We start from the raw sequence: 27,662 nt of genomic DNA, 5'->3' as shown, positions 1-27,662 counted from the left end.
CGAATCCACGTGCCGTCACCCCTCCACTCCGGAGATCTTTCATTTCTCGAAACATTTTCAGAAGCAAAGAATGCGAACCAAAAGAGACGACACAGAGAGAAAAGATAATCTGAAATCCGGTTCTTTAGACCACTGGTCTTCAGACCGAACCGCTTCTCGTCTCCTTCTTCTAATCTACAATTAAAATCTGGTAATTCTCCTTACCTACTGATTAGTTTTTTATTCCGCTTCTCGTTCTTGATAGATTCTGTCACTCTAATACTGCTTTTATAGACTCTCACATCAAAACCCTAAAAAACCTAATCTTTTTTATCCATTTAGTTGATTTCAACTGGTTTTATTTCTAGTTTCAGTTTCTATAATCTTTGTCATTAATGGCGACTGATCAAAACTTCATTCCAAGCGATCTTCGGCCTTTAAACTTAACTCGAATGGTTGCTGATGAGCCTCGCAATGCGGTTGCGAGAAACCTAGACAGTGGTTTCTTGAATTCGGTTCGAGATGGTGGTGGCCCTAGTTCTAGATCAATTTTCTACCCTGCAATGGTGTCATCCGATGCAGGGTTAGGGTTTGGGAAACCGGATTTCGCTTGGTATTCCCGTCCGCTAATGCCCATCGGTTCTAGTTATGTTTCCTCCAATGGGTTTAATGAAGTTGCTAATTTGGGTAATCGGGTCGGAAGCAATGCTGATGAGCAGGGGATCCATGAAGGGGTGGACGAGTCATCGTCGAAGAAAGTTAAGCTCTTGTGTAGTTTTGGGGGTAATATTCTTCCGAGACCTAGTGATGGGATGTTGAGATATGTTGGAGGTCATACTAGGATTGTTAGTGTGAAGAGAGAGATTAGTTATCATGAATTTGTGCAAAAGATGATGGATACTTATGGACAATCTTTGATTATCAAGTATCAACTCCCCGATGAGGATCTCGATGCCCTTGTGTCGATTTCGTGTCCTGAGGATCTTGAGAATATGATGGAAGAGTATGAGAAGTTTATTGATAGCTCGTCGGATGGATCATCAAAACTTCGGTTGTTTTTGTTTTCTGCCTCTGAGTTTGAATATGCTGGCCTTGTGAATTATGGCGATTTACGTGATAATGGGCAGAGATATGTTGATGCTGTGAATGGGATTCCAGATGTGCGGCTTACGAGGAGAGAGAGTACCGCAAGTGCAACATCTACACAGAATTCTGATAACATTTTGAGTGGTGGTGAGGCTGTTGATAGCTTTGGTTCTAGTCAAGGTGATGGTGGTGGACTTCCTTGCACGATGTATGTTGAAGGTTCTCTATCTATGCCTGAATCAATACCTACTGTGGCACAGCAACAGCAGCCATTGGGATATGATTTGCATCAACCTTCTGGAACTTATGTGCAGGCTTATGCGGGTCCCAATCAAGAAGCTGTGAGTAGTGTAGATCATCATAATCCACAGATTTCTTCCCCAATTGTCTACCCGAGTACTCAAGCATTGGGGATTACAGGGCCATTCTATGCCCACATTGATCACCTACAAAATATCCAAGATAGTTTTCTGCCTCATCAATTCATACCTGCAGCACACATGGCAATAACGTCCTCTGCTCCTCATGTCAGTATGAACCCAAATGTAGCTTCGCGGTTCATGCATCCACATCAACCCTCGGTTGATCCTCATCTTGATGACAATTTATACCAAGCAAGGGTAATTCAGCTTCCAAGTGACCAATTTGAAAAAGCTTATCAAACTCATCCCCCAACTCCCCAGGTCCCGGTCCAACTACACGAAGGAAGTTATAATTGGCGTCAGGTGCCATATCAGGATCATGTAATCTTATCTGATGGATGGACTCCTCATCAGCGGGGAATGATTCCTGAAAATTTCACGAGATTAGAAGATTGTTATATGTGTCAGAGAGCATTGCCTCATGCACACTCAGACACTTTGGTACAAGATCATAGAGATAGCACCACGAGGGGTATATCTGACTCAAACCCAGTCTTTTATAGTCTCCGCTCAGAGGATAATTTGAGAGTTCGACCTTCAAACGAAGCAGTAATGAGTGGAGATAGAGATCATGAGGCCGTGGCATCTCAATTAGGAGTACTTGGGTTGACTCAGAATCCTGAAGTGCAATACAACAATGGAAACATTCTCTTGCAAAAGCCACAAATTCCTGATCATCCTAAGGTGTTGTTTCCCTCGGGAATGATGGGGTTTTTAGGCAATGTGCGGCCTCCTAACGATGTATTTTTGAGCAATATCCCTCAGTCCCAACAAGAAGCTAAATTTATAAAACAACCCATTGGTACTAATATCCTTCCTGTGGGAATCATACCTTCCCAAACTTCGAAGCCCTTGGTTCACGAATCTTCAAAAGAGGGTATTTCAAATTCTTGCATTTCTTGTGACCATCTTGGACCAGTTGAAGGGAGACTAGAAGCAATCTGTACAAGTCCATCCGAGATTTCTGGGATAAATGAGCAGTCTACGTCAGCTGTTAATAAACTTAAAAAGGAAGAGATCCCAGATTTCGTACCACACATTGCAGGGAAAGAAATGCTTTTGACCAATGCTTTCCCCAACCCTGGAATCATTTCTGAAGGCGATGGCATTAAACCAATTGAGACGCTACCTTCGTCCTCTGCGGAATCTGTTTACTTGCATGATGTTCGATCTGTAGGGTCCAGGCAAGTCATGCAACCAGCGATTTTTTCGGGGCCAAATCCGTATTTAGATACTGAAATTCAGCACACTGTTTATGATGAAAGTTGGAATGGTAAGGTTGAGGCTTCACGGTTCCAGTCGAGGATGGTTTCTCATAATGATGCAGCACTTGCTCCTTCAAGTGGTAATTCACCATCTTCTTTATATTTGTCCAATGAGAGTGTTGGAGATGACCAAGATCCTGTTCCTGCAAACTTACTCTTCAGTAACCAGGATCCTTGGACTTTGCGGCACAATGCACACTTTCCCCCTCCGAGACCTAACAAGGTGCCGATGAGCAAACAAGCCTTTGACACTAGGGATGAAGGAGTTTTCCACCAGCCATCCAGCAATCTGAACAAGGATTTGAGTTCGGAACCTGTTAGGTTTGTCAAAGGTGAGAATTTTGTTCGAAGTAGATTTGTATTTCACAATACCATAGTAATGTACTCTTATTGATTACGAATATTGTTGAGTGTATATTTTCCTCTACTTCCGGGTGACATACCTCAATTAAGTCCCGTGACCCTCTTATATTCATAGTTCTACGCCTCTCCAACAGATTGGTCTTTTGGAGTAGTTGGTTGGTTAACATGCTATCAGAGCGCTAGGTTTGTATAGGTCACGGGTTCGATTCTTTCCTCCCTTATGGGTGAGGGGGAGTGTTGAGTGTATATTTTCCTTCACTCTCGGGTGTGTCATAGCCCAATTAAGTCTTGTGACGCTCTTATAATCATAGTTCTCCTCCTCTCCAACAGATCGGTCTTTTGGAATAGTTTGTTGGTTAACAAATGTCAGTCATATTTTCTTAGGTTTTGCTTGACATTGTGAAGTGGTTACTCATTAGTTTTCTGTTCATGTTAAAGACTCAGCTGAGGAACATATCAAGCTCGAAATTCAGGCTGTTGCTGAGGATGTGGTGGCTTCAGTTCTTCAGTCGTCTATACCTTCTGAGATAAATGAACCCATTCTTGAAGCCAACCAAGATAGAGAAGTTTATTATGATGATATAGAAGCACAGAGTAGAGCCAAAGTTGAGGTGTGTAAGCTACTTTGTGTTCACTCCATCTTTTATTATCTTAGAGTGAACTTACTTGTCCTATGGTAGCCTAATCCAGGATATAGAGACCAAGTTCATTGACAATACGAATCCCATTTTACCAATTTCTGATGACATTGGGCGCTTACAGGTTGGAGATTTGATTCTAATGGGTTCTCATGTGTTACATAGTACAGTGCTGCTTGAGAAGCTTATTCAATTTTGCTCTATTTCTTTTAGATAATAAAGAACAGTGACCTTGAAGAGTTGCAAGAACTAGGCTCTGGCACCTTTGGGACGGTGTATCATGGAAAATGGAGGGGTACTGATGTTGCAATCAAACGGATAAATGATAGATGTTTTGTTGGAAAGCCATCAGAGCAAGACCGTATGGTTTGTGTTTGTCATTTTTGATGACCTTTTAGTTTGTTGACATTCATCACATTTTCTTCTCATTTTGTCCCAATTCTGTGGCTTCCGCATTTAAACAGAGAAATGACTTTTGGAACGAGGCAATCAAGCTTGCTGATTTGCACCACCCAAATGTGGTAGCTTTCTATGGTGTTGTTCTGGACGGCCCTGGGGGTTCTGTGGCAACAGTAACAGAATACATGGTCAATGGTTCCTTGAGGCAAGCTTTACAAAGGAATGACAGGTAATGTCTTTGTTTTGACCTTTATGGTTCTTATCCTTAATTTTTTTTTTCTTTCCATTACGTGACTGCATGAAGTCTAAGAGAATGACTGCATATAATGAAGAAAAAATTGATTTAATACTAATTATTAGCAGGACACTTGACAAGCGTAAGCGTCTCATGATTGCAATGGATGTGGCCTTTGCGATGGAGTACTTGCATGGAAAAAATATTGTCCACTTCGACCTAAAAAGCGACAACTTACTAGTCAATCTACGAGATCCTCACCGCCCAATATGCAAGGTAAGTGGTTTAGCCCCTGATTAGTCTTGCAATACTTTAGAGGTGCATTTTGAGAACATAGATGACCCTGACATCATGTTTAACATGTCCTCTGGTCGTGGTATAGGAAATTGGAATTTGATCGTTATCTTATTGATTGCGTGAATATCTACACATCTGCAAAGACCTGTCCTTTTTTGGAGCAAGTAATGTTGGACAACATATGGACTCTTGCTTTCTCATACCAGCCTTTTATTGTATGAGTTCCTCCACTTGTCTTCGCACTTCCAACTGATTCATGGGTGGCATACAATATGATACTTGATTTGGCAAGGATGCTTCAGGAACTAAGTTGATTGTTTGTTGTATACTCCTCATAGTTGGCAACCCACTAGGTAATTCAGGTGGAGTCAACTCCTCAAATTTCTTCAATAGTTGTACAATTTCAGGAGGATAAATATTGCTGCCCTCGACATCACCACTTTTAGGCTTACCTACCAGCACATACACTATTCCCATTTCTTCTTCAAATTGATGTGCAAACATTAGATTGGTTATTTTCCCACTCTTGGAAGAACTAACAATTTCTTCTCTCATAGGATGCAACGTCAACTTCTTTCCCTTCCACCTGAATGTATACGTATTTGGTGTCATTTGGTGGGCCATGTTTCAATGAAACAACCAAGGCCTTCCTAATAGAATGTGACAAGCATCTATTGGCACCACATTGCACCATACTCCATCCTCATTATGATTTCCCATTCAAACTTGAACCGAGCATTTGGAAGTAATGGGGACCACATTACCATTTTGAAACCAAGCGACTTGTAGGGATGCGGTTGCTTCTCCAGTAGCAACTTGAGCTTTTCCACTGCCTCTTTGGACACTATGTTTACACTGCTGCCTCCATCAAGAATAACATTGCATAATTTCCCACCACAGCAAACTCGTGTGTGGAATATACTTCTCCTTTGCCAATCTTCAGCTTCCTCCAATTTCGGTGTTGTCAATACTCGTTGAACCACAATGCTTTCTCCTTGCATAGGTAGTAAGTCTACTTCTTCCTCTTCCTCCTCATATTGATCATATAATGGTGAATCACAATCTTCCTCTTCAATCTCACCTTCGGCAAGGTTGACTTCTCGATGGGGACAAATATAAGAAGTATGTCCATGCACTCCACAAGAATGACAACGTGTTGCTGATCTATTTTCAAACAGATTTGTATTGTTGCTAGAAGCATCAACACCACCAAATTTTGCTATGTCCTTCCCTTTATTTGTTCCTTCACTACCCCTGATTCTTCGAATAGTCGTTCGACTTGCTGTGGGAACATTTTTATCCCCTCTAATAGCTGCTGGAACACTCCTAACAGCTTGGTCGGCCCTCAAACTCCTCACATCAGCTGCTGCATTGGTACGGTTGGGTGGAGTTCAATGAGGTCCTAAACGAGTGACACATTCCTCCGCTTGAAGTGCATATTGGTAAGCATCCTTGAGATTGGAAATCCTTATAATCCCCATCTCGTTGCAAATGGCTACTCTCAAACCAAAAATATATCGTGCAGTAAGCTGCTTATTAGTCTCATTCAACCCAACCCGCATAGACAGATTGTTAAATTCAGCAGTGAAATCTTGCACATTTACGTCCCTTTGTTTTGTCCCATGGAACTGTTCATATAAGATCATTGTGTAATCAACATGAAGAATTTGTTTGTATAGATTCATCCTCATATCTTCTCATATGCTAATCTTTAATTATTCTTGCCTAGCACGTTTTCATGTTCCCATTTTATTCAATTTGGTCTAGATGCTTAGCTCATAACTTTTAGAAGAATCTTACCATCCTAAAAGTTCACATAAATTACAAGCTATGCTTAGTATGTATATCCTCCCAAATGCCCCAAAGTACGTGCAATGCTCCCACGCCATTTAGAAGTCAGATTTGGCTTTGTAAGCTTCACATAAAATAAATTCTCATTCAACTAAAGAATATGTTTTGGTGCTTCTCACATACACCAATCTCAACTCCTTTCAGTGATTTGGTGGTTCATTTTCATCTTTCCTTTTTTTTTTTACTTTAATCAATAGAATCTGCACCACCCATTTTATAAAATCTGTCTTCCTATTTATCTTTTTTATTTTTATTTTTTATATATCATCATTACCTATGAATAATAAAGTTGAGGACGATCCAATTGAATGTTTTTTGAAGAGATCATAGCAGACTTGATCTAGCATACCATTGGCTTCGTTAGATTCCAAGATGAACAGGATGCGAAGATGATGGATTTCACATGTAGGCGGTGCCCATTAATAATACAATGGACATTTTTCAGCTCCATAAACCATTTAATTATCATGAAATCAATGGTTGATTATAAATGTAAATGATTACATGTTCCTTATTATAAGGAACTTGTGATTGTAGGAGGCTATTGGAGCAGTAGATTATATACTTTAATTCGGTATATTGTGATACAACAAATTAATTTAGAGAAAAGATTATATTAGATTTGTTAACATTATGATTTGACTAGATAAAATGGGCTTTTCTCTAGTAAAGATTTCTTTATGTTATCTCTATATAAACCCAATTTGGGTTCGTTGTAATCATTTAACAAAATCATTACGGATAAATCTAGTTTCTATTATTTTACAAGCTCGTAGAAGTTTTCACAAGAAGATTTGGAAGATATGGCATGTTGGATTTTGGATCATGCTCTATAGATGGCTCTATCAGTGAGCTTGGTTGTGGAGCATGTTACAAATGAAGAAAACTATCATCCTTGATGTCGTTTTAAAACGAAGGAAGGATGTGGCCATAAAGGTCTAACAGGATGTGTTTAAGTGGCCACGAAGCGAGGAGTGCCTGTTAGCATAGTTGGATGGGGGTATTGCCTGTTAACAAAAAGGTAGGGAAGCAACTAGTTTTCCGAGATTTTTCTGAGACCATCTATGGATGCTAGAGGTGAAGGAAGATTTCTAACTGCAGAAGAATGTGAAACTTGCAAAAGAGGTAGTTGAGTTGTAGAGGTTAGTTACTGATTTCCCTTTGAAATCCTTTGCAAGAGGGAGAGTGGACTGAAGAAGTTTGGTTTCTAATAACTGTTAAAATCTTGTTTTGGAATGTAAGAGCTATTTATGATTGGCATAAAAGGGTTTGTGATAAAGTCTATCATTGGTGCTTACAATCCGCACATTGTGGCAATTTAGGAATCCAAGTTGGTTGAAGTGGATGAGAGGATTGTTGCGGAGATATGGGGAGGTTGTTTTAAGGGATGGGCTTTCCGTTTGGTTCTAAGTGTGATGGGGGAGAGGGGTTATTGTTTTGTGGGACACGAGGATGGTGTCGGTTGTGGATATCTGGGTTGGAGCTTTTTCTCTCTCTATCTTATGCAAGTATGTTGGTGAGGGATTTCAATGGATTTTCCGAGGGGTGCATGGTCCAACTCAAGACAGATATCAACCTCGATTTTGGTAGGAACTTAACATCATTAGAAGGAGCTGGTGGACACTCTGTTGTGCAGAAATCAATTCACATGGTCCAATAATCAAGGACATTTTGCTGATGAATATATTGGACAAGTTTCTATTCTCATCAAATTGGGAGGAGCATTTCCCCTTGATTGTGCAGGAAATAATCTTGAATCTAGTTTCAGACAATTGTCTAATCTAATTTTAAGCAAGATTCATTGTTTGGTGGCCTATGCCTTTTAGATGAGAATGTGTAATTGTTGCATCACAATTTTAAGGAGTTGATTCATGCTTGGTGGTCAGAATTATTCTTTATAGGGAGTCAAGTGGTATTTAAAATAAATTGAAAGTAGTGAAGAGAAGTTGAAAGTAGGGCTTAAATGGGGATTTTATCTAAAATCTAAGTGATCTAAATCCGAATTCGGATATGAGTTGATGTCCCTTGACCTGAGTTAGATCTGGGTTGGATACGGACCCATCTTTATATTTGCCTATAACTGAATGATATATTACTTTGTAGGTTATATTTTTTAGGTATCTTTCTTCACCCAACAATTGTTGGGTAAACTGCATGGTCTCCCTCCAAAAAGGGAGAGGTCTTGAGTTCAAGTTACCTTCTGGCTATACCTTTAGTAATTTTCCTTGAAATGACCTTGAATGGTTCGAAATTATCCGACCTGAACCAATTAATTCGGTTGGATCCAGATACAAGTTCTGTGAAAGCAAAATGGTTCGGATATGGTTTTAGCTAGTTGGATCTGAGTCAAATTCAAGTCCGGATAAAATTTTTGGATATGAATATACTCATCCAACTCGAAATTGACCCGTTTTAAGCCCTAGCTGAAAGTATGGAATAGGGAGGTGTTTGGGAAAGTTGAGGTCCAAAAGAAAGAATTACTTTCTAAAAATAAAGCAGTTACTCACTCTTCAAGCTTCCAAGTTATACACAAGTCTGAGAATCTATTGAGTGTGTTTGTGCGTGCGTGCGCCTAAGTGAATTGGGGTGACTCCTAGGACACATGGGCAAGCTGACTTAAGGTAGATCGTAGGGATTAGCTTGGGTGTTATGTGGGTGCTAAGTACAGAGGCTTAGGTTTGTGACAAGTTGGATATCCTGTCTATTTAGTTGTCTTCAAAGGATAAGGAAAGGAGAGATTTCTTGAAGTTAGCATCTATAGAGAAGATCTGTTGGAGGCAAATGTCACGGGTGAAATTCTTAAGGAATGGGAGAATAACACAATTTTTTTCATTGAATGACAAATAGTCACAATCGAATTAATTTTATCTCTAGGCTTAGGATGAACAATGAATAGCTAATAGGGGAGGAGGTTCATCGGGAAGTGGTTGAGTTCTATGGGGGGTTATATTCTGAAGTCCACATGGACATGCCAAAAATGGACCATCTTCATTTTGGCTGCATTTTTTATGACCTTCGTGCTTGTTTGGAGAGACCACTCAGGGAAGATGAGGTTTTCCATACTATTTTGGTCATGGGGAGTGATAAGGCTCTCGACTCAGATAAATTTTCAATGGATTTTTTCAAAACTTGTTGGGAGACGATAAAGAGGACTTGATGGAGGTGGTGAAGGATTTTCATAGCGAGGGGTTCTTGGACTATGGTTCTAAGTATTCTTTCATTGCTTTAATCCTAAAAAAGATTGGAGTGGAAGGCATCTCAGATTTGAGACCTATCAGCTTCGTTAGCTCAACTTACAAGATCATCTCGAAGATGCTTGTGACAGGATGAGGTTAGTGATGTAGGAGGTGATTGGGCTTTCATCAAAAGGAGATAGATCTTGGATGGTGTTTTAATGGCTAATGAATTCATTGATTCCCACATGTGAGAAATGGATTCAACATGTCTTGAAGTGTGAGTTCTGCTATTTTTTCTGTTTTGGTCAATGGGTCTTTGGCGGGCTTCTTTAGAAGTTCAAGAGGTTTGAGGCAAAAGGACCCATTGTTGCCATTTCTCTTTGTAGAAAAATTGAATTTATTGAGAATTCTTGGATGATCATTACAAATGCCCCAGTAGTGGTATTTATAGACCAACTATCCTATTACAAGAATAATCTAGAATAATAAACCAACTATCCTATTGTAGAAGATTACAGGAATATTCTAAAAAGTCAAGAGTGATCAAGAATAATCAAGAAGAATATCTTATTTTCCTGATTCTATGAGATCAGATTTCTTGATTCTCCTATACTTCCCCTCAAGTTGGTGCATAGATGTCAATCATGCCCAACTTGCTTATCAAATGTTCAAAATTAGGTCTAACAAGCCCCTTAGTCAAGATGTTGGCTGTTTGCTGACTAGAAGGCACAAACAGCAAGCAAACAGTTCCAGCTTCAATTTTTTCCTTAATGAAATGTCGATCAATCTCAATGTGCTTCGTCCTTTCATGCTGGACAGGATTGTGAGCAATAGTTATTGCAGCCTTGCTGTCGCAGTACAGCTTCAGAGGAAGTTCCACAGTCATCTTGAGTTCTTCGGGGATTCTGTATATGCACAATACCTCACAGATCCCTTGAGCCATTGCTCTAAACTCAGCCTCTGCACTACTTCTGACAACAACATTTTGCTTCTTGTTTCGTCAGGTAATCAAGTTTCCCTACACAAAGGTGCAATACCTTGAAGTAGATTTCCTGTCATTCATCGAACCTGCCCAATCTGCATCAGTAAATACCTCAACACTCCTTTGATTTGTCTTTTTGAAAAACAGACCTTTTCCAGGAGTAGACTTTAAATATCTCAAAATTCGGTAGATCGCCTCGAGGTGTTCTTCATAAGGTGTGTGCATAAATTGACTAACAACACTGACAGAGAAGGCAATATCCGGTCGAGTATGAGATAAATAGATTAGTTTTCCAACCAATCTCTGGTATATACCAGTATCAACAGGAACACTTCCCTCTTCCCAAAGCTTTACATTGGGATCCATGGGAGTCTCAGCCGGTCTGCAACCACTCAACCCGGTTTCCTTCAAAAGATCAAGAATATACTTTTGTTGAGAAACAACGATTTCTTTCCTTGAACGAGCAACTTCCATGCCAAGGAAATATTTTAGCGCTCCAAAATCCTTGATCTCGAATTTTAATGCAAGGCTCTTCTTCAGTCTCTCTATTTCGATCACATCATCACCTGTGAGAATAATATCATCAACATAAACTATTAGCACAGCAACCTTTCCTTCATGAGAGAACTTAAAAAACAATGTATGATCAGCTTGTCCTTGAGAATATCCTTGTTTTCTGACAGACTGTGTGAACTTCTCAAACCAAGCTCTTGGAGACTGTTTGAGACCATATAGGGACTTTTTTAGTTTGCATACTCTTGAGCCAAACTTCTCAAAGCTCGGCGGACTATCCATGTACACTTCTTCCTCCAAGTCACCATTGAGGAAGGCATTCTTCACATCTAATTGTTGCAAGGGCCAGTCCAGATTAGCAGCAATAGATAAAAGTACTCTCACCTTGTTTAATTTTGCAACAGGAGCAAAAGTCTCAGAAAAATCAATGCCATATGTCTGGGTGAATCCCTTTGCCACCACCAACCTAGCCTTGTATCTTTCCACTGAACCATCAGAGTTGTACTTCACAGTGAAGACCTATTTACAACCCACAGTGGTCTTCCCAGCTGGCAATGCCTCAACACTCCAAGTATTGTTCTTCTCAAGAGCTCTCATCTCTTCAAGTACTGCTTCCTTCTACTTCGGAACCTTTAGGGCCTCCTGTACATTGTTAGGAATTTCTACACTGGACAATTGAGAGGTAAAAGCAGCAAGAAATGAATACAATTTCGAGTATGACACAAATTTAGACAGTGGATGACTAGTATAAGATCTAACCCCTTTACGAAGAGGTATAGGAATGTCTAAATCAGAAGCTTAGACTGACTTTTGGGAAGAGAGAGAATTACTTGTAACAGACTCAGATTGTTGATTCGTCATTGGTTCAGAATCATGGCTGTGCTGTAGAGTCAATTCGTCTTACCTTTTCTTATGATTCTTCTTCAAGTAAACAATCCCTTTCCAAGTTCGGTCACCTTCCTAGAATCTATTATCATATTGTGACATTATAGTAGGCTGTTCCTTATTTTCGGTTTCCAAAAATTGTTGTTCAGAATTCTGATTTTTAGATTGTTTTTCAAATGTAGGCCTAGATTTAGGGGAAACATCACTCATAATATGAGGAGTTTCAAGGAACGAATCTTGGCCATTTACTGTAGGTGTAGAGATACTAGACTCAGACTCTTGCGAGAGAAACATCATCTGAGAGAAAAACATTGCCCGAGTTAAATGAATCTTCCTTAAAAATCTCCCCCTGAAGATGAATATCCTTAAAATATGGTTGTTTTTCAAAAAATGTAACATCCATTGTGACAAAACATTTTTTCGATATCGGGTCAAAACATATATAGCCTTTCTGAGTTGGGGAGTAACCAATGAAGACACATTTTATAGCTCTGGACTCAAGTTTTCTAATTTTTCGATGTTCATGAACAAAAACCGTACAACCAAATATTTTTAGAGGTAGATCAGCAGAAAGTCTAGCAGTTGGAAAACAATTTGTGAAAACTTGGAAATGAGTTCGAAATTGTAAAACTTTGGAGGGCATTCTGTTTATTAAGTACGCCGCAGTTAAAACAGCCTCTCCCCACAGATACTTGGGAACTTTAGTTGTAAAAAGTAACGCGTGAGCCACCTCCAACAGATGTTTATTTTTTCTTTCTGCAACACCATTCTGTTGGGGTGTGATGCAAGAATTGTGATGAATTATTCATTTTTCAAGAAATTTTTTTTCTAAGGTCATGTTAAAATACTCTTTCCCATTATCACTCCTAAAAACTTGTATGTTAGTTTGAAATTGAGTCTGCACCATATTGTAAAAATTTTTAAAAACGCGTTCGGCCTCTGATTTTTCTTTCAATAAATACACTCAACAGAGTCGAGTATGATCATCCGTAAATGTAATGAACCATCTCTTGTTAAAAGGTGTACTTATCTTATTATGACCCCAAACATCACTGTGAATAATAGTGAAAGGTTTTGATGGTTTACATGGTTGTGAAGGAAAAGATGTACGGTGGTATTTTGCAAATTCACATATTTCACAATGAAACATAGATGGATCTTTATTGCCAAACAACTTAGGAAACAAATGTTTTAAATATTTGAAACTTGGATGACTTAATCTTAAATGCCATAACATAATATTATTATTGAAAACAGAAATAGATTCAAAGCAGGAACTTATTTGTTGAGATTGTCGCCTCGATTCAGATCCATCATCAAGAAAGTAGAGTCCTCCACTTTGTTTAGCACTGCCAATCATCCTCCTCGAGGTCAAATCCTAGAACACACAATGAGTTGGGAAAAAATTAGTTTGATAGTTTTGATCACGGGTTAGCTTACTGACAGACAAAAGATTATAGGAAAGTTTGGGAACGTGAAGAACATCGTGAAGAGTGAGTGATGGAGATACTATAATAGAACCTTTTCCTGCAATGGCTGAAAGAGAGCCATCTGCAATCTTAATTTTCTGATTACCTGCACAAGGATTATACGAAGAAAAAAGATTTGACAACCCTGTCATATGATCGGTTGCACCTGAATCGATGATCCAGGTGCGATCAGGGTTGACACCAATGAGAGCTATTTTCAGTTAATTATCTTTTTGAACCAAAGAACAAGAAGGATTTTTCTGAGACTCGAGAAACTTGTACAGTTGGTCTATCTGTTCCTTGGTGAAAGGAAACGAACTTGAAGAAGACTGCTGCTCTTGATCCGAGACACTAGCTGAAGTGCATGCCCCTCTCCACCAGACTTCTTCTTCCAGTTTTGAGGCTTGCCATGAATTTTCCAGCAGGTTTTCCGTGTGTGCCACGGACGTTTGCAGTGATCGCACCACGGCCGTTCAAAAGCTTACCATCCTTCTTCACCTCCTCCTGAAAACCTCGAGTTACAAGGTTAGAACTTTCTACTTCCGAGTTAGTAGTACTAGGAACCGATTTGTTGTTAAGTATCACACTCTGCCGTGCTTCTTCTCTCCGAACATTTGAGAAGGCCTCACGAATTGTTGGCAGAGGAGTTTTCCCTAAAATTCGTCCCTGCACCTCGTCTAATTCTTTGTTAAGTCCTGCCAAGAATATAAATACACGATCATTCTCCTGTCGTTTCATGAACCGGAGGATACTATCATTCGCGCACTCCCAGACATCATCATAACAGAGGTCTAACTCCTGTCACAATGTCATCAACTCGTTGTAGTAGGAGGTTACATCTCGATCACTCTGTTTCGCGTGCCAAAGTTTGGATTTTAAACCAAAAATCTACGAAGAATTTTCTAGATCGGAATACGTATTCCTGATTGCTTCCCAAACATCTTTGGCCGTCGGCAGGAACATGAAGGGATTGCCAATTGCGGGTTCCATTAAGTTCACCAACCACGCAATAATTAAAGAATTTTCTGATTTCCAGGTCTTGAGAGTCGATTTTACATCTGTAGGTTTTGTCACTTCTCCTGTCAGATATCCAAGCTTCCCCTTGCCTTCCAAAATCAAACGAATGATTTGCAACCATTCCGTGTAGTTTTTTTCATTTAGACGGTGGATATTCAATTGGAACGAATTCGTGGACCCTTTTGAACCACTGAATGAGATGGAAGAGTTCAGGTTCGAACTTGCGATGCTTTCCCCTGACGTTGCTTAGTCCTTGTTAGTCGCACCGGTTAAAGCCATCTTCCACGGATTTTGGCCCGCCATAGGTAATCCCTAGATCAGAACCTAGTGCTCTGATACCATGTAGAAAAATTGAATTGATTGAGAATTCTTGGATGATCATTACAAATACCCCAATAGTGGTGTTTATAGACTAACTATCCTATTACAAGAATAATCTAGAAATTCAAGAATAATCTAAAATAATAAACCAACTATCTTATTGTAGAAGATTACTGGAATATTCTAGAAAGTCAAGAGTGATCAAGAATAATAAAAAAGAATATCCTATTTTCCTGATTCTCCTATACGCTTCACTGTGGTTGCAAAGGCCTTAGGAAGAATGTTGGCTAGGGGTGTGGAGATTGGAGATATTACGGGGTTTTCAGTTAAGCCCGAGGGGCTTATGGTAAATCAATTTTAGTTTGCAAATGAGCCTTTGGTTTTCTTGGATGCTTATTTAAGTAACGTGAGAGCTCTTGGACAACTTTGAGGCTTTAGGCGAACTTGAGGAAGAGTGGGGCCTTGGGATTGGATGTGATGCTATAGACATGGATGTCTTAGTGGCTGCTTTGGGTTGTGATGGGGGTTCTCTTTTTCTTATTTGGGTCTGCCCCTAACTGCACCATATGACAAGACGTTTATATGATACCCAGTGTTAAAAGGTGAATAAGAGGCTTAGTTTGTGAATCCAGGGTGGGAAGCTTACTCTCATAAAAAATGTTGTATTCTTGTATATTTCTTCTCTTTTTACTATCCCAAGGAACATGGAAGTTAAATTGGATAGGATGTTTTGTGACTTTTTGTGGCATGAAAAGAGGGTAAGAGGAAACACCACCTGGTAAGTTGTAATAGTGTTTGTACTAATAGGAAGGTTGGTGGTTTGGATTTTATAAAGATGGGTTTGCTTAATACTGTACTTCTAGGAAAATGGCTTTGGAGGTTTGGGCTTGAAAGGGATAGCCTCTAGCATAGAGTCATAGCTGCCAAATTTGGTGAAGAAAGGTTTGGATGGGGAGAGTAGAAAGGTGAAGGAACCCTATGGTTGTGGGGTTTGGAGAGGTATCTCCAATGTTGTCCCCTTTTTACGGAGAAAAGTGCGGTTTAGATTTTGGGAAGATATTTGATGTGGTGATGTTCTCTTGAAAGATTAGTTTGCCCTGTTTTTTGCCACCTCTTATTAATTCATTCTTAGTTGGGGAATTAAGGGCTAGCAGTTGGGACTTAGGCTTTCGTTGTAGTTTTAATGATTGAGAAGTTACTAAGATGGTCAGCTTGATGGAACTTATTGAAGGGACTCTTCGACGAATGGATGGAGAGAACATCTTGGTTTGGGTGGGAAACAAGGATGGTAAGCTCTTAGTTCTTTTTATCACTCGCTCTCAAGTCATGGTGATGCGTCATTTCTAGTTGTGGGGGTCACAAAGTGCCTTGCAAAGTTTCTTTCTTTCCTCATCCGGGTAGTGTCATTGGGGAAGATCTTGACTATGAACCAAGTGATGAAGAGAGGGTTGTGCTCAGTTAATATATGCCCTATTTGCGTTGAGGATGGAGCATCAGTAAATCATCTCCTAATTCATTGTAAGCTAACTAAAGAGATTTGGGCTCATTTCTTGAACATTTCAGGATAGATTTTTGTTTCCCCTGTTTTATCCGTGAACTCCTTCATTCTTGGATGCCAACGGGACACACTTTTTCAATGCTAAGAGGCTATTGTGGAATGTTCCCACTTGGTGATTTTGTGGGGTAGTTTGGACGGAACGTAACCGACGTACATTTGAGGGATCTGCAGACTTTTGTATAAATGTCTTGTATTTTGTTCGCAGTACACAGAGTTGCAAGGGTAAAGGGGCAGTGCCCCCTTCCTAGGGCTCGAGGGCGGAGTCCCCATACCAAATTTTTTGAAAGGGAATTATGTAATATTTTCTTCAGGAATTTTTTTCCATTTTGGGGGTTTATATTTTTGGGGAAATATATGCATTTAGCAACTCCCGATTTTATAAATAGAGATCTCTAGGGCTATAAAACCAATGAAAGAAAATAGTAATTGTGATCATGGTTTAAAATTGCGTACCTGCTCGTACGAAACGTTTCGCATTTTCACCAAAACGAGACAAAAAAGCCTTGAACTTGAAACAGAAGAAGTTTTTGTTGATTTATATAGAAAAACAATGAAAAAGGAAATCAAAGAAGAGAGAGAAAGAGAGAGAGACCTAGGTGGTTTAGTGATTTCATCGTTATTACGTCAGTCGCCAAATTTGTGCCGACATTCAAGATAAGTTCATCATCTTCTTCCTCATTTCCTTCAATTTTTTTTTCTTTAAAGAAACAACGAAGGTGCTTTCCCTTGACCTTGCTCTTCCTTAAAAGATTGATTGATTTATTTTAAAACCCTCCATATTTTGATAAATATTTGAGATATCCTATATGTTCAAATTGACCTATGCCCTTGACCATAGTCTTTTGAGTAAGATTTTATAGAAATTCTAATTTGAGGTAATGTATGTCTCGAAATGTTTCAGGTTTGTTTCGGTATCGTTTCGATTTTTCAAAAAATCGAAATGAGATTTTAAACGATGATTATGATGGGGACATTAGAGTTTATGGGCCTAACCTATTAGGGTCATGTTTTAGTTTTATGATTTTATTTTAATTATTGGGTTTAGTTTTGGGTTTATTTCATTTTTTAAGTCTTATTTATTCTAGAAGTTTATTATTCAGTTAGTTTAGGAATTTGATTTTAGCTTAGGTACTATTCATGTCATTTTTATTTAGACCTTATTTTGAGTGGTCAAAATTTATCGTATTAATTTAATTTGGTTGTCATTTGAACGGTATTCACTTACTTATCCAATGAGCCCAAGATTTTGTAATTCCCACGAGTTTTGAGAAAGTAATGGTCAAAATATTGGTAGGGTATTAGTTCTACACGGGATTTACATCTTAAGGTCAAAAATGTCAATTTTTATGTAATTTTGGAATTAGGGATTTGAGTCTAGCCTATATATATGACTATTGTAATTGATTTTAGGGAGTTGATGAATGAAATAAAAAAAAATTCTGTTTTTTATTATTTGGATGTTGATGCATTCAACGTGGTTGTTGCGATGAAAATCATTGGGATGACTCTAAAGTAAATATCAAATTTTTTTCTTTAATCTTCAATCCATCTTTTCTACATTTTTTTTTTGTTTATTTATGAGAGATCAAGAACTCTCTAATCCTTTCAAGAAACCAATCCTTAAATTCTATTTTCTTGATATTTTTTTTTCAAGAATTCTTTTTTAGATTTCTTGAATTCTTAAATTTTGATTTCTTGAAAATCATTTTCCTCAACCTTTAATCCTTTACCCATTCTCTTAACCTTTAGCCTTTATCCTACAAACCCTAACCTTTAACCCTTTCCTAGACCTTGTTAAAAATTTCGTAATTGTAAATTTTTTGTATTTTTAGGCTATTGGGATTGTTGTCATAATTGTAAAACGTCAAAATTAAATCTTAACACCCAAATCCTTTTGAGTTTACCTTTTCATGGCTTAAATCCTTAACCCAATCCCAAATCATATTTCCCTAAGCCCCTTATTGTCATCTTCTTCCCTCATCGTCCTACATCGAATTGTTCTTGATCTGATTCGTGGACATAGGCACACTGCCGAACCATGTACTTTTACAGACTCTACTCAGAATATTGTTGTTTTTTTTCCATTCTTGGTTTGTTGTTTTTTTGGTGCAAGGCCTTTCAGGAATTTAGGGAAATATTTTTCGAAGATTTTGTAGGGAAATGGGATAGAGTATCCATTATGTAGTATTGTCTTTTTGAGCTGGTCCTCTTGACCACTCTTTTTTGCTTTTAATAAAATCATTAGACTTATAAAAAAAATGCTTGCCAAGGTGAGGGCATTCTAAAATCTTCCTAGTCTTCGAGCATGGCGTGCTGTGTGGATGTCATCTCATTGATACCCATTTTGACCAAGCATGCTTCAGTTATTTTCTCTTGGCAATTTGAACGCATCGTTCCAGAAGCATCAAACAAAGTCGTTGATTTGTTCTCTATTGTTTTATTGGAGCCTATCCAAGTCAAAGGCTTATTTGCCCGTACACAAGACGAAAATCTTTTGAAAACACATCAAAATAGTACTGTAATTGGTCCAGATTATATGAGCTTTTATTACCTTACAAAAGGAAAAAAAATTGTTTGTTGCATCATTTAAGTGATTGTTGTTGCAAATTTAAATTCTTGACCTGGTTTGAGTCCTTTGTTCTCATATTCCAATGTCAGGTTGGTGATCTGGGCCTATCCAAAGTGAAATGTCAGACCTTAATCTCAGGTGGTGTGCGGGGAACACTTCCATGGATAGCCCCAGAGCTTTTAAATGGAAGCAGTAGCCTGGTCTCTGAAAAGGTTTGTGTTTGAGCCAATTTTTCATCTCCTATAGATTTTGATCTTGTGGTTTTTATATTCTGAAATTTGTAATGTGTATTCAGGTTGATGTCTTCTCTTTTGGCATTGTGATGTGGGAACTTCTCACTAGTGAAGAACCATATGCAGACTTGCATTACGGTGCCATCATAGGTAAAATGCAATATACTTGTTACATCAATATAAGCTAATACTATTCAAATCTTTATACGTTATGCTGCTGATTTCCAATCATTTTTAAAATAAAAAACAGGTGGTATTGTGAGCAATACGTTGCGACCACCGGTGCCCGAACTTTGTGATCCAGAATGGAAGTCTCTGATGCAGAGATGCTGGTCATCCGAGCCGTCAGAGAGGCAGAACTTCAGAGAGATTGCAAGTCAGCTACGATCTATGACAGCTTCTCTACCTCCAAAAGGACACCATCCATCCTCCAACATAACCGTAGAAGGCACGAAAAGGTAAGGCACAACCATTGCTCAAGTGGCTGATTTTTCACTTGGCATATATAAGTTGTAGTACCTGAAATTGTCCATGTTTGTTCAAATGCCCAAGCCGGCCAAAAACAATAATCTGATATCACTTTTGGTTACATTCTTCAGTGAAAGCATGCCATTTGTAATGGGAGAAAAAGTAGCGCCCCCCCCCCCCCCCCCCCCAAAACCAAAATTGATCTCCTTATTCCTTTAATAGGCAATTCTCATAACATAAAATAAAATAAAAGCAAGACCTTAGTAAAGCTTGGAATATGTGGTAGCAGTGTAAATTGGAGCTTTTGTACTGAAGCCACCATAATGGAGACTGTTTCAAGCTTTACCAAAATTCTCTTTCTTCCGTAAACCATCGGTCAAGATATATGATCTGTTGTCCAAGTTGTAGACTTCTTTCAAGCATGGTTTATAAATGCTTAGTTATCCAAGTGTGCCATTGAATGCCAGCCAGCCTAATCTGCATCTCGTTTGCATTTCATTTCCAATGTCAAATACGGTTGAGCTGCCCTCGAGATGTTAAGGTAGAGCTTCTCCTAAATGTCAATGAGGATTCATTGGCATACGCTCATCTCAACTCAAGTAGAGATGTGCATTGCACGACTCAAGTCTCGTCGGTAGAAAAAGGCTTGAAGACAACATGATATCATCTAGGTAGAGGTGAGAGCTCACCTCTTTGAAATTTGCAGCGTGCCAAATGTCTTCAAACCATATCTGTCAAAAAATCACACATCCACATCCATATCCACATCCACATCCACATCCACATCCACATCTCATCTTCACCAATTAGCATTCAATCTGTAGTATCAAAGAATAATAAGACCTTAAAAAAAAAGATGTAACATGTTACAAATGTTTTTTACTTATCTAAGTACTATAAGTTAAAGTTATATTTGCAAATGTGCTATAGAAAGGTTAACAAAACATGAGTCTTTCAAAAGACACGACAGTAGATCTCAGGCCATTTAATCATCTCACCATAAAGAATATTAAGGGACCAGTTATATCCATTAGCTCTGACGAAAAGTTAACGATTTCATCGATACAAATCGAATAATACTCCTTTTTTGGCTTCTCAGAATGTACTAGTGTTCTTTTGGCGTAGATCACATTCCTTCTAAAGCTCATCAATAAACATACCCAACCATTATTCAATGATGGTAATGGTTCTGATACTTCTTCTTTACTTCCTCGTCGATTAGGAATTCTAGAATTTGACGTCGTCTATAAAATAAAATTATTATTTATTATTAGATATGTAAATTCAAATCCATGATTTATATGAATTAAATATTAATGAAAAATTAAATGAAGAATTTTCAAAACTAAAGTGTTTTTACATTTGACCTGAGTAAAAGGATCTCCAACTTCAAATGTAGATGATTTCTTGTTCTTGTTCTTATCTTTCATCAGTGCATGAACTAGTTAAGTTAACCATGTGACTTTTAAACTAATCTGTATGATTTTGACTTAGAGTTGTATAACGTAAAGAAGTCTTTGAAACTTCTTCCCCTCCATTCATCTTACTCTGCCTTTCCCATATTTCCCAAACACATGTGCACAACTACGATTAATATAATGTATGTACATAAAAAATCAAAATTAAATAATATAAGTCATACATACAATGAAAATAAAAATCATGATCGATATCTTTATGGGTAAGGTTAAGATCTTTAATAAGACTGTTTAATTGACCTTATAGAACAATGAAAATATTAAGATGATAAGTAATTAAAAAAAAATTGAACAAAAAATGACATCATTTACGAGGGGTTTGATCAGCTCAGGAGTGAAAGCGCTACCATCACTCCTTGTATGACTATCAATGAAGAGCTCCGATCTTGTGGGTTGTTGACCACCGTCTTATGCTTTTTCTGTTTATATAAAAAAAATAAAATATATAATAATTATCTATGTAACAAATCATCTCCAAGCTATTAAAATGTCAAATAATGGCAACAAATCATCCTTGAATTTACTATTTAGAAGTGGAATCCCATTAGCAAAAGTGGTGAAGTTCCATTCTAAAGTATATAGGTCTTATCATATATTTGTTCAAAATAAAGTAAGATAATAGACAATATGTCATTTCTCAAAGAATTGGAATTTTACATTAGTTGTCAGAGTTTCCCCATTTAAATTTAAATGGTACTATGGTCACGAGGAGCAAATTATGTGGAGAAGTGATTAGATGGCTTTTTATCAGAGTTGATTAGGATTTAGAAGAAAGCCAAACCATGCAAGGCCAACTTAAAGAACACAAAAGAGAAAGAACGACAGGAATTAGTAATTAAGAATGCAAAATAAAATAGAAAATATAGGAATAATCTAATGAAACAGAGGTGCTTATGCTATTGGAGTTACAATAGATTTTTTTTTTCTCGTTTTTTCAAAGGCCCAATTGACATGGAGCATACCCTTCTTTGCAATTTCACGAAGATATGCTGATTGCTCTGATTGTCTGTGGTTATTCACTAATGTAATTGATCAAGTTCAGACTTCCCATATGGATCGGTTATTCTGTCCAGTGGTGCTTGTCTCACTGCACCATTAATTAAGTTGATATACTGATGACACGATCTCAAAATTAGAAAGAACAAGAAGAAGTGAAACACGAAATTGAAGCGATCTACCTAAAGAATGTAAGAAATAAAAGAGAAGAGAAAGCAACAAAGCACAATAACGAAAACCGTACATGAGACATCCTTATGGACCGGTTTCTACCTAAATTTGAAGTCCTCAAAAAGAAACCCTGAAATACACTGAAGAGTTTACACCATAAGAAAATCAGGCCTAATTCTATTGATGAGGTGAACTCAACTGAGACTGGCATGTTTGAGGTGATGCAGTGCAGTCAATGATCTTCACACTTCGCAACTCATAACATGTGCTGTTATTGATCTTCAAGTCTCTTTAGATTTATCACGGAGTTCTAATTACAGAAAAATATTACTATTTTCGTTGATTGATAAGTTAAACACAATTGTTCTCACTTATCCAAAACAACATCTCCTCAATACACTTTGTTTTTTTTGGAAGGAAACTGACCATTACATAGCCATGAAAGGGTGTTTAAAACTGATGTAGGAGTTGGTCATTTTAAGGCTATTATGGATCGTTTGCTGCTATTAAGGGTCGTTTGCTGCTACAAAACGGAGGGTCGTTTGACTTTGCTGATGTCATTTGTTTAACAATTTGTTAGTTGTTATTTTTGAGCACTTTCAAGTTGTTATTCTGTTTTGGATATTTTTGTTTGTTGCATAACAGATTTGGGAGGATTGTAATGGCTATAAATATAGCTGGAAAGAATGAGAATAGATAGAAGATTATTCCCCATTTTCCTTGTGAGTTTTATGTGACATTTTCTCTCTGTTTTAAGGATTGGATTCGAAGTGATCTTTCCCCTTCTGGTTGTTATTTTCCAGAAATTTCAGGTCATCTTCATCAAAAACTACTTCAAATCAGTCAAATGTCTTGGGAAGCCAGGTTAGTTTGCATCTCTATGTGGTTCCCTGTTTGTGTTGTCTCTCAATCCACTACAATTTCTACGTCGGGTTTTTACTCTGTAAAATTTGACATCATCCCCAATTCTTCGACCTGTTCAATAACGAGGTCAAGCCTTACCAGTATCTCTACGTGCAAAAAAGCAAAGGCTGCAAATAGAAGTGCTTCAGAGAACTCAAGACTATTAATTGCAACCTTTGGCTAAGGCCCAAGTTGTTAGGCTTAAAAGATTGGTAAGGATCACTAGACAGATCTCTTGCAACCTTTCTCACATGCAGTGAACTCAAGGACAACCACCACAGTCATGGCAGCCCAAATTGCATTATTTCCAATTCCTTGAAACAATAGTTCCAGGAGATACAATAGAGATACCAATACCAATCACAACCCCACTTTCAGGGAGTGTATGAACCTTTGCGGATCATCTCGACCAACCTTACACATCGTTTAAAATCTTCAACAAGTCTTCTTCATCGTGTTCTCGCCTTCACGAGAAACTCGGGTTTCAGACATCTCCATGACTGATATACTGTAGTTTGGTTAGGTCAGACCTTCATCTTGAACCCACAAACAATTTCAACCCATTTATAATCCTATTTGTGGGGTCAATATGGTTATATCTATGATGATAAAATTGTACATTGAGTCATTGAAAACATCAAGAACATTTTGTCAAAAATCATTTCATTCCAACATTACTAATTATATAAAAAGTTACCTTAAATTAATAATGTAAACGAACAAACCAGTTTCTTGAAATGGAAGTCAAGTTTTAGTTAAATAAAGAGAGACTTACATATAACCAACTTTTGGTTATATGTAAATCACCAATGAATTAACACAAATTTGGGGTGGAATTAGCAAAAGTTGGTGTGACAATAGAAACTCTCAAAATGATGTGAAATTTTGTAAGGATTGTTCTTTAGGGATGTAAAATTCACACACGAGTCATGTAAAAACATACTATAACCTGTGTGTGTGTGTGTGTGTGTGATATACACCAATATATGTTTCAATTACAAAATATCATTTTATATTAAGGCCCGTGTGGATATAGGAGCCAGAAGTACTTAGAACATAAGTGCTCCTAGAAGTGCTTTTTGAAGTACTATCTGAAGTAGCTGGATACATGTTGTACGTTTGTATGCAAGTCTGAGAAGTATTGTGAGAAGTACTTCTAATAGAATTTTGTATTTGAGAATTATTCTGGATTCTATTAAAATGATCAGAATGCCCTTATATGTAACAATTATTATTTTTAATACTATAACTCAACAACTTGTTCAAAAAAAAATAACAATTATTATTTTTATTTAATAAAAATAGTATAACATCATTTTAAATTCAAAATATACTTCTTTAAAAAAAAAAAATCGATAGAACCTCCCTTAAATATTAGAAATATGAAAAATAAAATCTGTATAAAAATATGATAGCTATCATATAATAAAACATCTATTTGAATATTTTTAGAGAGGTTTTGTCACCATGCCAATATTTTATTGATAACAACAAAATTATAGGTACATAATCATTTAATTTCATAAGGATTGGTGTATTGTAAGTAAAAGTTGATGTGCCAGTAGACTCTCTCTATTGTTATAAATTATAATTTAAAAATAAAAAATATATCACATCTTGTTCTTTGGAAATAAATACATAAATATATACTTGGTTGACGTTGTTCTCAATGGTCATTCAACACATTACACACCATCAAGTACATCAGATCTAAGAAGCTAGTCACCCCACCTCTAGGTTTTATTATTAGTAATAAAAATTCGATATACTTGCTACAAATTAAGGGAAATGATATCCTTTACAAAAATTCAATATACTTGCTACAAATTAAGGGAAATTTATATGTCAAAATGATATTTGAAAATTTTGGATGAATTTGAAAAAAAATCAAAGAAGTTTTTTAAGAACAAAACCGAAGTTGGTTCATTTTTGTTAGGAGCACTGACCATGCCATCGCCAAAATTTTCTCTCTATCGGTCACACCGATAGAACCATATTTTTAGTACTTTTTTAATATTGCATTTCCCTAATAGCACATACATTTTCAATACCTTAATTCATTAAAAACATTTACTTTAAGTTATTTAATGAAAATAAAGGAATACCCCTTATTCGAAAATAATGAGAATAGTTTAAAAATCTAGTTGTCTGTGCGAGTCACCTTCTTCTAGGTTTCGAGTCACCTTCTTTTAGGCTATGCCGAACGACACAGCATTCTCATTCAAATATAAGCTGACCGTATTTGTGATGGTTCCCCAAGATCCAATATGATCACTTAGGTCTACGTTAGCATGATATTGTTCTATGGAAGCATGTGAGCTACTTTTTATAAGCCCGGTCCGGGATTTCTGGTGTTGTAAGGGAGGGATTACTCAACAAATCAAAATTTAATTTTTGGGTTCAAAAATAAAATGCAGATTTGAATGTTTTTATCAAATTTTCAATGCCCGATTTCTTTGATTTTTTCCTTGTAATTAAGTTTCAAAAATTATATAATGTTAAATCTTGTGATTACAACTTTCTATTCCAAATACCCATTTTACATTTGAAGAACTTTGAAAAATTATATTTTTGACACTAAGTGAAATTTTTACCAACTTTGACCAATCGTCAATGGTTTTACCCCAAATTGCCTACATAACTTATTTTGGTCAGTTTTAATTATTTTCTTCAAATACTTTTATAAAATGAGTTTTAATATTTAAACTTTATTGAAAAATTTATTTTTATCTCTTCAAAGAATATATAAAGATTTGATTGAACTTGAGAAAGAAAATGGTTTGATTTATTAAAAATTTGAAGGATCGCATTGTAGGTATGATATCCTATATTTTATAAATGAGAATGTAAACTCTCATTTATTTCTATTATCGCAAGGCGATGTGTACTATTGTTTATTTTTATAAGTTGAGTCATTTTATGGTAGGAAACTGGATATCCATTCCACATACTTGTATTGTTAATTTCTATTTTATTTTAAAGAATATATATATATATATATATGGGAGCGGTTCAAGGGTCATATGTAAAAACATATGAAAAAACAATGGTTTTTCAAAATATGGGTTAGAGATTTTGGATTGAGCTGATTTTTTGCAAGGATGGTCACTATGATGAGAAGATCATCCTCACAAAAAATCAGTTCAATCAGAAACTTCTAAATCCATCAAAAGTGATTTACAAATTAGTGACAAAAATTAACAAAAGTCAACGGTCCACATTCTAAATCACTTTTAATGGGGTTAGAAGTTTCAGATTGGACTGATTTTTTTTCCAGATGATCTTCCCATCATAAAGATCATCCTCACAAAAAATCAACTCAATCCGAAATTTCTAACCCATATTTTAAAATTTTATTAATATTACATTGTTTTTACATATATTTTCTCATACGTCCCTTGAACCTGACCCTATATATATGAAACTATTTTGGGATCTATTAAAGAGTTTGCAAATGCCTGATGGGATTGTCTGTCATATCACATCCAAAATAACATAATACCCTAGGATGAACGATTGCAATCGTAAACTCCTATGTAGTCAAGGATGTATAGGAGATTAACATCACAACTAAGATTTGGGATATTCTTTTCTACCTTTACCAGCAAAGTATGTGGTGTAAAGGTAGTTTGTGGAAGTGTAGAGATGTCATTAGAGAATCATATGTTCACTTGATAAGCTTAGATGAGGATGACTAGTCAATGATCATTAACAGTCTAGAGTAGTCGAACGTTCTGACACTTCGTGAAATAACTTGTACCATATGGTTATAATCAACGGCCAACCTGTGTTGGATAAATGGTTACTCAAGTTTTGGTAAGTGCAGTGATCGACCACGAAATCAAGAACTAACGATGGGATTCTACATTGGTGAAGTCTGGAACATATTTAGATCCTAACTAAGAGGTATCCAATCGTGATTCTCACGCTCTTATTAATTACACTACCACTATTTGCATATAATAATAATATTATTAATGTTATATGGATTTAAAATTGAGAATAATTACAAATTGATAAATTGATCTATTTATATGTCCAGCCTTGTTTACATTATGTTACAAAAAAATTCATGACTTTTTTAAGATGATATTATATCTTAATAGTAAAATTGGAAAATTAATAACTTTTGCAAATGATTATTGCGATTAGTTATTCTTTATTTTTGAGAGTTATGTTATGACAAAACCTACAATTATTTATATTTCTAGTATGATTGTAAATTAAGCTAAATTTTACACTAAAAAACATGCATATGTTTCAAACGCTTTAGAATGATTTTTCCTTAGATTTAGGGGATTGTTAATTTGTCGTTTCCTACTGGGTAACTCCCTTGTTACTCACCCTATCTTTCACCATTTCAGATATGTTAGTTATTGAAGTGTCAG

The 27,662-nt window shown here is 36.8% G+C and overlaps 1 protein-coding gene across 6 annotated transcripts; it reads left to right on the top strand.

Annotated features, from left to right (window-relative positions):
- LOC147393231 (RAF-like serine/threonine-protein kinase 20) lies at nucleotides 1–27,662 on the top strand. 6 transcript variants are annotated; one of them, XM_086455012.1, is made up of 12 exons: nucleotides 2–190; nucleotides 348–3,084; nucleotides 3,554–3,726; nucleotides 3,806–3,877; nucleotides 3,967–4,119; nucleotides 4,218–4,381; nucleotides 4,516–4,663; nucleotides 19,115–19,237; nucleotides 19,321–19,408; nucleotides 19,509–19,716; nucleotides 23,175–23,235; nucleotides 27,639–27,662. In XM_086455012.1, the coding sequence occupies exons 2-12, from the start codon at nucleotides 375–377 to the stop codon at nucleotides 27,645–27,647; spliced, it is 3,909 nt and encodes a 1,302-aa protein (XP_086311138.1). In that variant the 5' UTR covers nucleotides 2–190; nucleotides 348–374; the 3' UTR covers nucleotides 27,648–27,662. The 6 variants fall into 6 exon arrangements, with proteins under 6 accessions (XP_086311136.1, XP_086311138.1, XP_086311135.1 ...); XM_086455010.1 differs by lacking the exon at nucleotides 27,639–27,662 and having other exon boundaries at nucleotides 1–190; nucleotides 3,560–3,726; nucleotides 23,175–25,887; XM_086455009.1 differs by lacking the exon at nucleotides 27,639–27,662 and having other exon boundaries at nucleotides 354–3,084; nucleotides 23,175–25,886.

The sequence above is a fragment of the Akebia trifoliata genome, chromosome 10 (genome assembly GCF_017979445.1).
Source record: "Akebia trifoliata isolate Shusen 1 chromosome 10, ASM1797944v1, whole genome shotgun sequence".
NCBI classification, from domain to species: Eukaryota; Viridiplantae; Streptophyta; class Magnoliopsida; order Ranunculales; family Lardizabalaceae; genus Akebia; species Akebia trifoliata.
Note: the sequence above shows the minus strand (reverse complement) of the source record. Positions and strands in the feature narration are given on the sequence as shown.